This window comes from Fragaria vesca, linkage group LG5 (genome assembly GCF_000184155.1).
Source record: "Fragaria vesca subsp. vesca linkage group LG5, FraVesHawaii_1.0, whole genome shotgun sequence".
NCBI lineage: Eukaryota > Viridiplantae > Streptophyta > Magnoliopsida > Rosales > Rosaceae > Fragaria > Fragaria vesca.
This window is the reverse complement of record NC_020495.1, coordinates 12978826-12989861: the sequence shown is the minus strand read 5'-3', so window position 1 is coordinate 12989861 and position 11036 is coordinate 12978826. Positions and strand designations below refer to the sequence as shown.

Here is an 11036-nt window from a genome sequence, read left to right as displayed (position 1 = left end):
ATCCAGTTGAACTTTTTACCACAAACATCTTTCATCATAATGATCATATCTGACGGTCAAAATTTGGTTTGTGAATTTTAGTCATCAAAATCACAACGTGTCTACTAATGTTGTATAACTTGTTTAATAGGTTATACAACTTTGTAAACCAAACTCTACATAGGAAGCAAAATTATCAAAAAACTTGTGAAATAAGATGTGTTCAGAATGGTGAAATACGGCTATGGTTCAAAAATCATGTAAATCGGGTAAAGTCTCGGTGCCGATAGTAGCGGTCAACCTTATTTACCGTTATTATTCCCTATGGGGAGCCCTATCGTCGGAAGGTAAATGTCTCAAATTTTTTATATAGGCGGTTGCGTCTCATCTACGTGAGAGTTTTTCGTGTGGAAGGTTTGACCAAACTACGTAATATAGGGGGGAGATATGAGCGTTTTCGTGAATTTATAGACTTTAGCCGACGAGATATTAAAAAAGTCGTCGGCTAAGGTCAAAAATTTCAAAATTTTTTGGGCGGTAAACCAAAGTTGGAGGAAAATTTTCAAAGAACTTTAGCCGAGGAAAATATATGAAAAGTCGTCGGCTAAAGTCGAAAAATTTTCAAAATTTTCAACCAAAATTTTTTGGCAGTCAACCAAAATTTTCAAAAGAGTTTAGCTGACGAAAATAAAGAATTTCGTCGGCTAAAGTTCTTTATATAGCCGAAGATGGATGGTAAGAAGTCTATTATCTGCCAGATTTTCTTCTCGGCCTAGTTCCGTCGTCAAGCCACCGGAGACCGCCACACTTGTCCCAAAAGCTTCGCCGTCGTCTCTACTTCATTGCTGGATAGGTGGTGCATCGAGTGGCGTCGTCGTGAGGGATAAATCGAGCTCCAAAACTCCGCCGGTTCGGATTCGGTGTCGATTGAATTTCTCCTTCCTTAGGTCACCATTTGGTGAGTTCTATATATGGATAAGTTGAGTTTGATTAGTACTACATTCCCCTAGAATTTGGTAGCTCGATTCGGTGTGTGTGAAAAGAATCAAAGATTTGAAGTTTTTAGGGTTTAAAATTGGGGATTTTTATATTTTCAGTCGATTGACCTGTTTAGGCTTAGAATTGAGCTTCGACTTCTTCTAGAAAGTTGTTCGAAATGTTGAGAGGAAGATTCTGTTAAATTTTGGTGGTGATTGGAGGTGGCCGAAAGTTTCTGCAGTTTTTTTTTCAAAACTCAGCAACTTTAGCCGACGATATTTAAACACTATATTCGTCGGCTATAGTATTTTTTAATTTTTTTATAAGGTTTAGCCGACGAATTATGGCATGTTTCGTCGGCTATAGTTATTTTTAAATTTTTTTATAAGGTTTAGCCGACGAAATATTTTATATTTCGTCGGCTATAGTTATTTTTGAAATTTTTTACAAGGTTTAGCCGACGAAATATACTAAATTTCGTCGGCTATAGTTATTTTTTAATTATTTATTACACACTTTAGCCGACGAATATCTTAATTGGTTCGTCGGCTAAAGTCTGGGAAAAAAACCGACAACATGTTTTTCGTCGGCTAACTGTGGGACTATAGCCGACGAAAAAAAAATATTTCGTCGGCTAAAGTCGTCACCGACGACCCTTTCCCGACGACACTATAGCCGACGAACTTGTCCTGGTAGTGTCATTAAGTACGTGCGTTTTTAAATATTTTACTAATAGTTAAGTTTTTTCTTTGAATGCCGTTTCCCGGGCGAACGCTCAGAACCGGCAACGCAACACAAGGAACCATCATGCCGGTTCTAGACCGTTCGCTATCTTCATGGACGAGGCGGCCAGGGAACATCCAGAGGTCAACCCGTACGTCTATACGTACGAGAAAGCATATCCTGACTCCTAGGAGGATATTGTAAGTCATCTTACGTTTTTAAATTTTAAATTTTAAATTTTACTTATATATATGTGAAAATGTTAATTAATTATTTTTTCCTATCCAATTAGGCGAAGGTGAGGGAGGCTAGTGACGAGGTGATGAGTGCTATAGTGAGGGAGACATGGCCAGACACGCAGGAGGAAGAGATGTCCGAAGCCATGTCCCGGATCGACACTTCGGATCCGACGGTTGGGGCAGGATCATGGGCACAGCCTTCCCACCGCGAGCAAACAACTTCTACTGCCGGGGTCTAGAAAAGAAGGGCGAGGGGGTCCTGAAGACCACTCCAGGATTTAAACGAAAGGCAGCCTCGACCAGCAGCAGGACCACGACCACCAGGACAACTCAGCTGCTACAGTCGGAACTTCAGAGACTACGAGAACAGCAAGCTGCTCATGTTGCCTATAATGCAGCGCAGGCAACCTATAATGCCGCGCATGCAGCCTATAATGCCGAGGTACATGCCATCCATCAGGCCCAGCAGCGGCAGATGTTCCAGTACATGCAGGACTTTACAGCTGCCCAGCTCCAGGGACTTCCGGCTCCGCCCTTGCCTCCGCCCATACAGCTACCCCAGCGGCCGCAAGCTCCGCAGCAGCCCCAGAATCGGATATTAATTTAGACGATCTAGATTTTGTGTAGTTGATGAATTATATACTTTTATGTGCTTGTTGTTGGTTATATGGAATTGTTTTTGTGTTTTTTGCAAATTGCTTGGAATGGTAATTTAAAAATTTCGGGTTTTTTTTTATACTGGAATGGACTTATAGCCGACGAAATACGCCATAATTCGTCGGATATAGTATTTTTAATTATTTTTTAATAGGGTTTAGCCGACGAATAATGGAATGTTTCGTCGGCTAAACCCTTAAAAGCCGACGAAATACGGTCTATTTCGTCGGCTCTAGTTATTTTTTATTTTTTTATTACATACTATAGCCGACGAATATATTAAGCGTTTCGTCGGCTAAAGCTTAGAGAATAGCCGACGAGTTATTTCGTCGGCTATAGATAAGAAACTAGCCGACGAGTTTTTTCGTCGGCTAAAGTTTAGAGACTAGCCGACGAAACAACTCGTCGTCGGCTAAAGTCTGTAAGACTCGTTGGCTAAAGTCTGAGAGACTAGCCGACGACGTCTTCTGTCGTCGGCTAGCTATGGGACAATAGCCGACGACGGGCTATAGTTTCATTGGCTAAAGTCATTGCCGACGAGTCTTTCCCGCCGAAACTATAGCCGACGAAGTCTCGTCAGCTAATATCTCAGCCGACGAATTAAGCTAACAGGCCGACGAATTAAGCTAACAGGCTGACGAAAAATTTTCGTCGGCTAAAGTGCTTGTCCCGGTAGTGAGAGTTAAATGAGGTCAAGGGTAATGACGTCCTTTTATTAGAATTCATTAGAATGGGGTTGGTAAAGAGATTTTCATTGAAATTGGCTAAAATGAAGTTAAATTAGTAGTAAATGGTCATTTACTCTAAATTAAAGAGATAATTTCACTTTACTACCCTGAACTTTAGGTCTAAAATCAGTTTGATACCTCATCTTTTTTTTTAATCAGTTTCATACCTAAACTTTCAAAATGACATCAATCTCGACTAAAATGACTAAAATTGCCCTGGTTAATCTTTTTACCCTCTCAGAGTTAAGAATGGCAGCGGCGACGGCCGGGGGAGGAGGAGGGGCTGCCGCCGGGGTCTATTGCTGGTGGTAGGGGTGGATGCCGGCGCCGGCCATGTGGTGGATTTGGAGGCAGGGAGAGAGAGAGAGAGAGAGAGAGAGAGAGAGAGAGAGAGAGAGAGAGAGAGAGAGAGAGAGAGAGGGTAAAAAGATTAACCAGGGCTATTTTAGTCATTTTGGTCGAGATTGATGTCATTTTGAAAGTTTAGATATAAAACTGATTAAAAAAAAAGATGAGGTATCAAACTGATTTTAGACCTAAAGTTCAGGGTAGTAAAATGAATTTTTTTCTAAATTAAAATACATAAAAGACTTCGTCTCAAGGCTTACACGGCTCAAGGCTTAGACAAGACGCATCGCCTCATGCTTTTGTCGTTTTAAACTTTGATATATACTAGGTTTTCGGCAGGTTTCTTGGCTCAGAAAAATTATGAGACTTGGCTTCGTAATTGAGTTGTGTTATCTTAATTGCATTAGGTTGCGTCTCCTTGAAAGACATGCTATGACCTAATCCATGAGATAGACTTGATTTGGGCTCAAACATAGAAATGTTTATGTATAATATTTATTGCAAACAAAGAACACACTTTTTTTTTTTGTCACTAAATTTTCAGTTCGACATACTGACATTGTAGAGCCATCATTCCAAAGCTTGTTGTGATGTTTCGTTAGGAATCAAGGATATTTGATTGGTGAGCTGAAGCGGGAAACTGGAACGCACACAAGATCAGAAGCCCTGGGAGTTGTAAATCCAGGTCGTTCGTCCATTTCAAGAACCTTGCCATTACTTGTGTTTTTGCATTCTGCTCCACTTACTTTGAGATCAAAGCACTGAATCATAATTGCAAGGAGCGTCGGTAGCATTTTCATGGTTAAGGGTAAGCCAGGACATATCCTCCTTCCAGACCCAAATGGAAGATACTGAAAATGTTGACCTCTTATATCTATTGCATTTGTCGAGTCGTCAGCATCGAGTTGTAAGAACCTTTCAGGCCTAAACTCCAATGGGTTTTCCCAATTCTTGGGATCCCTTGCCATAGCCCAAATGTTCACAAATAACATTGTGTTTTCTGGAATGATATATTTACCAACCTTGCTTTGTTGTGTGCATTTTCTTGCAACAAAAGCCAAGGGTGGGTGCAGCCTGAATGTTTCTTTCATAATGGCTTGGATGTAAGGAAGATTTGGAAGATCTGATTCTCCGACTAATCTTCCGGTTTCAACTACTCGATCTATCTCTTCTCTTGCTTTCTTGAGCACCTCTGGATGATTGATGAGCTCTGCCAGCGTCCATTCCATTGAGATGGAGGTCGTATCTATGCTAGCCGAAAACAAATCCTGGAATTAAAGAAATGTTTTGTTAGGTACGTACTTGCATGTTTGATATATACTCCAATCTCTAAAATATTTTTGAACCCTGAAAAAAAAACAATTAGGGTTTAGGGTTTGATGATGAAAGCCTTAATGATCGCATACCGTTATGAGACCCTTAACATTATTTCTTGAAAACTCGACCTCGCCATTCTCAGTGCTGCTCTTACACTCCTCCACCTTATCAAGCAATACATCAAGAAAGCCCTTGACATCCTTTTCTTCAGCACTAGTACTGTTGCCTCCATCAATATTCTTCTTCCTCAACTCCTCACGTTCAGCAATGAACTCCTCCACCAATGCATCAAACTTGTGATGTGTGGCATCTATTCTCTTCTGGAATCCCTGCAAATCTAACTTCTTCCAAATCCCATTAAAATCACTGAAATTGAACTCTCCGAAAATCTTGGTAGCCTCCCGGACTACCAACCTGGCCTTCTCCGCCCTCGAAGCACTTGAATATTTCCCCAGCATCATCTGCCCGATAATGTTATGGCCGACCCTCGGTAGCTCTTCACTGAGGTTGACAGGTTCACAAGCCTTGGCTTTCTTGGCCAACAATCTAATCAGCCTCATGTACTCTTGGTTTCGAATGGGAAGAAACTTGTCTACACTTCGGCCGCTGAGGAGTTCGTTGGTGCTGAGCTTCCTAATGAACTTCCAATACGGGCCGTAGGGAGCAAATGCAAACGAAGCATTGTAGGTCATCCTTTCGACTGCTGTTGTTTCAGACCGGTTTATGAAGGAGAGCTCATGTGTTTTGAGAAACTCTTTTGCCAACTCCGGTGATGAAACCACGACGCATGGGAGCGAACCGAGGCGGAGAAAGAATACGGGACCTAAGCGTCGGGAGAGGTCATGGAATGAGCGGTGGATGAGGGGGCTGAGGAGGTGGAAATGGCCGATGATGGGCAAGGCAAAGGGGCTCGGAGGAAGGTGGTTCACACGAAAGTGTTTCGAGATTAGGAAAGCCAAAACAAGGAAGAGGATGAATAGAACTAACTCGATCACCATGGCTGTGGCTGGCTAGGAGTTGTGGGTGGCCTAGTGAGCAAGATGAATTGGCTCTTGTAGAGCTGTAGGAATGGTTTGGTATGGTAATCATCTGCATACGCTATTTATAGAGCAAAACGATGTGGAGGGAGAACCTTAATTATTGATGACGTATCCGATATTTATTCTTGCAGAGTTTACTTGGATATATCAAACAGAGAGTTATTCTAGTGAGGACCTCTATAATGAGGATTAGTTGGCTAACATATATCAAGTTATCAACTATCCGAAACCATTGAATTATATAAGTCAGCTGCTTACTTGTTCAAAAGCCAGCAATGACATACAAGTTCATCGAGCTGGGTTTGATTTAATTAAATATCCTTCACAAGTTGTAATTAAGTAGATCGATGTGCCTACCACTCTAGTACTCTACTAGAATTAATTAAGATAAGGGTTGGGGTTAATTGAGCTAAATATATATATGGAATATGTATGATGAACACACTATACTATATAAGCTACAACAAAGACTATTCTCCAGTATTACAAATATAACAACAATAATAATAAATAGAAAGAAGAATAGTAGTGGAACTATTAATTAAGATGGATTCAGTACTTGATCCTCGACTTATTCTGGTAGCTGACTATTAATTAGAAGGTGACTAATTGCCCTTAATAGATCGAAAAATCGAAAACAGTACAGAAATTAAAGTCATTTGAGAATAAGCAACTCGATCATTAACTTCAAAACTGTGGAATTAGCGTATTAATTAGCCAACTAGCTAATACAGCACCAGCAAGGGAATAAGCTAGCTAGTTATACCAGTTGACCCAAGGCAAGCTCCGACCTGGTCTAGACTAGGGTGTGGTGGTTGTGAGTTGTGACGACAGAGTGTTGCTACGTCGAAGAAGACGATCGGGTGGCGGTTGACGTCCTCCGGGATATTGGCCGGGTTGTGAGACAGAGTGTTGCTACCCAATATCAAATAAGACTGTTATAGTTCTCTGCACGAACAAGAACATTTCGTTCAGGAGAGAGCGGTGATAATTAAAAACTCATGCGTGCAGAAAATATACTATGTCAATGACATATCAAAAGATGCAGTTTGAAATTAGGTAACAGTATCATCTCACACAAACTTAATTTTGAAGCTAACAAAATATATCAGATCGAGTTTACAATACAAAAAAGAAGAAGAAAGAAAGTAAATACAGATGAGGTTTGCCTGGAATACTTAGTAAACTCGTTTGACAATAAGCTGGTTAGCTCTCGTCCCTTTCATGTGTCTAGAACAATCACTATCCACGTACCAAACGTAAGTTAGCCTATCCACATACCAAACGTAAGTTAGTCTATAGCTCTTGTAGCACTTAAAATTAATAATATTTGTCATCAATGAGTTCTTTTTTCTCTCCCTCAAGTACCAAAGCAAGTTCCTTACTTAATTTTTCATTCTCTTAAGAATTTTATTTGAAGCTTCATGCTCACTGGTCAAATAAAACTTATATGAATGTTCATCATATATTGTTAGCTAGATTCATCAGAGATTGGTATTACAAAAAGATGAGGTAATTAAGTGCAACATTTTAGAGCTCTAAGAGAATTTCGTGGCCATTATTGTGAATTTGTGAGTGAGTTGTCCCTTTAATTTTCCTAATCAATCGCCTAATGGTCACTCGGTAGTCGGTACTACACTCAAATTGAACACATTGGCGTTGTAGTACGTTCTAGCTCGCTAAAGATTTCTTCTGAGAAGGCTTATATATGTTTTGGTGTTCCTGCTCTTTGTCTAGATCTCAAAATATCAACCATTATGTATTGAGCACCATGAAAGTATATATATTGCAGAACATTTGGAAACAAATCGAAGACAGTTGAACAAGCAGGGAACATGCAGATAGGCTTAAACTTCATCCTTCAAACTTTGAACAATAATTGATGCATTTTTAAATAGAAAAATGTTTTTAGGCCTTAATCTTAGGTGGCATGTCAAATCATATATCCACATCATCAAATAAATAAAAAATACATGTTATGTTATTTTTGGGTAAAATACAATTTATCCTTCATATCAAATGACTCTAGATTATTTTGTTTATATTCTATAAAAAGAATGTTTTTGTAAGCCATTTTTTTCTATTACTCGTGCTTAAATTTAAAATGTGAAATATATATATATATATAATTATACTCAGTTCGAAAATATATATATATATACATACATAATTTTTCCAAGGAGAAAATTATACATATATATATATTTTTTATATAGTTCATCCAATATTAATTCGATAGAGATTTTTTTCTATTTCTTTTTTGAAGTTCAATGGAGAATATATACATATATATATATAGTAAAAACAAAAAATAATGGTGAGTTAAGAAGTCTAAATTCTAAAACTATTTGATTCACAAAGATAATTTTTTTTATTAATATCGTAATTGTGACCCTAAATCTAATGAATTATTATAATATTTGACTCCATAAAGAAATGCACTTAATTTAGTTCATGTAAGGTAACTAAATCAACTCGATTAAAAAAGTTAACTAAATAATCTTGATGAAAACAAAAAACAATATTTGGTATAATTATTCGTTAATTTGGTGTAGGCTACCTATATAGGCATGTCTGTATTAAGAGGATATGCAAACATTCATATTAGTATACATACTGTCATCTATAAATTAATCCTCCTTATAATAAGATAATTAGACAAATCAAAACTTAATTAAATTCGCAAATTGGAAAGAAAATTTAACATTCATATTCGGTAGCTCATGAAATATTGTGATTCAAGAGGTAAGAAGTTCCCCACTAATAAATTGACTTTTTATGAAGGTTTAAAATTTTTCATTTATGATATTGATTTAAAAATGTTGATTTAGGTAACTTGATTACCATACTCTGAATTATTTTCCTTGTTCGTTCAAATTATAATAAGTTTACGTCAGACATGAGAACTTTTTGGTCAAGAGATTAACTTCATTGAATAGGTATGTTAAGTGTGAAGTGATACTTCATTTAATTCATTTAAGGAATGTCTAAAATAGAAGTCATCATCCACATTAACATAAACTAACATACTGTTCTACACGAATAAATACGTACTATGTATCCAATGATGATTTTAATAACATTGAAATTAAAAAGAAGCTAGCCATCTTTGATAGATCGATTTTAAGTCAGGAACATATCTTATAGTAACAAACAAATACTAAGTAGTCAATAATGAACTAATAATGTTCCCTTGAAACTTTTCCCTAATAGAATATTCACATTAAAATAAAAGTCATTGTTCACATTGAAATTCAAAGTCATAAACATGTCACATAGTAACAAATAAGTTATAAGTACCGATAACCTAGTAATGTTCACTTGGAATCTTTCCCAAATAGCATGTTCACATTGAACTTCACATTGAAATAGAAGACATTATTTACATTAAAATTTGATTGAAAGTTAAAGTCCTAAACATGTTTTATAGTAACAAATAAGTTATAAGTAGCGGATAATAAACTACTAATTTTCACTTGGAACATTCTCTAATGACATATTCGTATTAAAATAGAAGTCATAATACACATTGAAGTTCACATTCAAATAGAAGTCATTATTCATATTGAGATTTAAAGTGATAAACATAAGTTATAAACAGCCAATGATGAGTTAGTACGTAATGATCACAAAACAAATAAGTACTAAGTAGCTGACAGTGAACTAGTAAAGTTCACTATAAACATTTCTTTAGTGGAATATTCACACTAAAATAAAAGAAATAAGTACTAACTAAGTAGCTAACTATGTGCTACTTGCAAGTTCATTGAGAAAGTTTCCTAGCTTAATGTTGTATTCACACTAAAATGGAATAAATAAGTTTGGGGTTTAGGGATAAGAGTTTAGTGTTTAGGGTTTAAAGATTAAATATATTAAGTAGTTAATAATGAGCTAAGTACAAGTTCACCGGGGACTTTCCCTAATGACATATTCGCACTAAAACGTACATAACACATTATACGTATTAAATGTCTCCTGTATTAATTTCATCATTTTAAAGTCTCATGTATTAACTACTTTGCAAGTTTAGACCATTTTTATACTCCTCCCCTCTACTTGGCAGTACGTATACTAATATGAATGTTTACATATCCTCTTAATACGGACATGCCTATATAGGTAACATATACCAAATATAGTTTATTAATAACGATCTAATTAATAATCACACCAAATTAACGGATAATTATACCAAATATTGTTTATTTTCATCAAAATGATTTAGTTACCATTTTTATGTAGTTGATTTAGTTACCTTACATGAACTAAATTAAATGCATTTATTTATGGAGTCAAATATTATAATAATTCATTAGATTTAGGGTCACAATTACGATATTTAATAAAAATTATCTTTGTGAATCAAATAGTTTTAGACTTCTTAATTCACCATTATTTTTCTTTTACTTTTTATATATATATATATATTCTCCATCAAACTTTTAAAAAAATTAAAAAAAGAAAATCTCTATCGAATTTATATTGGATGAACTATATATAAACACACACACACACATATATATATATATATATATATATATACATACATAATTTTTCTTTATGTATAATTTTTCTCTTTGGAAAAATTAATGTATGCATATATATATATTCAAATGAGTTCATATTTTCGTAACTGAGTATAATTATATATATATATATATATATTTCATATTGAAATTTACTTAAGCACGAGTAATGAAAAAAGTGGCTTTAAAAACATCTTTTTATAGAATAAAAAAAAATAATCTAAAGTCATTGGATATGAAAAGATAAGATTGTATTTTTACCTAAAAATAATATAGCATGATTTTTTTATTTAATGATGTGAATATGTGATTTAATTAAGTTCATAAATCCTAGACTCTCTAGCACTACCCTTTTAAATAACAGGAATATTATAGGAGCGCTTAATTATGTAATCTTGAGCTAGCTAGCCGCTGATTGTAAGGTTCATGTTAGTTAAGCATGTGTTCACCTACCTCTGCTATTAGCAGCTAACAGAGAGCAGAGGCCCACTGAGAATTAAA

At 36.0% G+C, this 11036-nt stretch overlaps 1 protein-coding gene across 1 annotated transcript; it reads right to left on the bottom strand.

Moving 5' to 3' along the window:
* Nucleotides 1-4129: 4129 nt before the first annotated feature.
* Nucleotides 4130-5953, bottom strand: LOC101297542 (licodione synthase-like). Its single transcript, XM_004299690.1, has 2 exons — nt 5059-5953; nt 4130-4920 (listed from the first exon to the last, which is right to left on the bottom strand). Exons 1-2 carry the CDS (start codon nt 5659-5661, stop codon nt 4258-4260), a joined length of 1266 nt encoding a protein of 421 aa, XP_004299738.1. The 5' UTR covers nt 5662-5953; the 3' UTR covers nt 4130-4257.
* Between the last annotated feature and the right edge of the window lie 5083 nt (nt 5954-11036).

Coding starts and splice junctions, on each gene's coding strand:
- LOC101297542 (XM_004299690.1), bottom strand. CDS start 5,661: ATGACCTACAATGCTTCGTTTGCATTTGCTCCCTACGGCCCGTATTGG. Junction 4,921..5,058: donor ATGTTAAGGGTCTCATAACG/GTATGCGATCAT, acceptor CTTTAATTCCAG/GATTTGTTTTCGGCTAGCAT.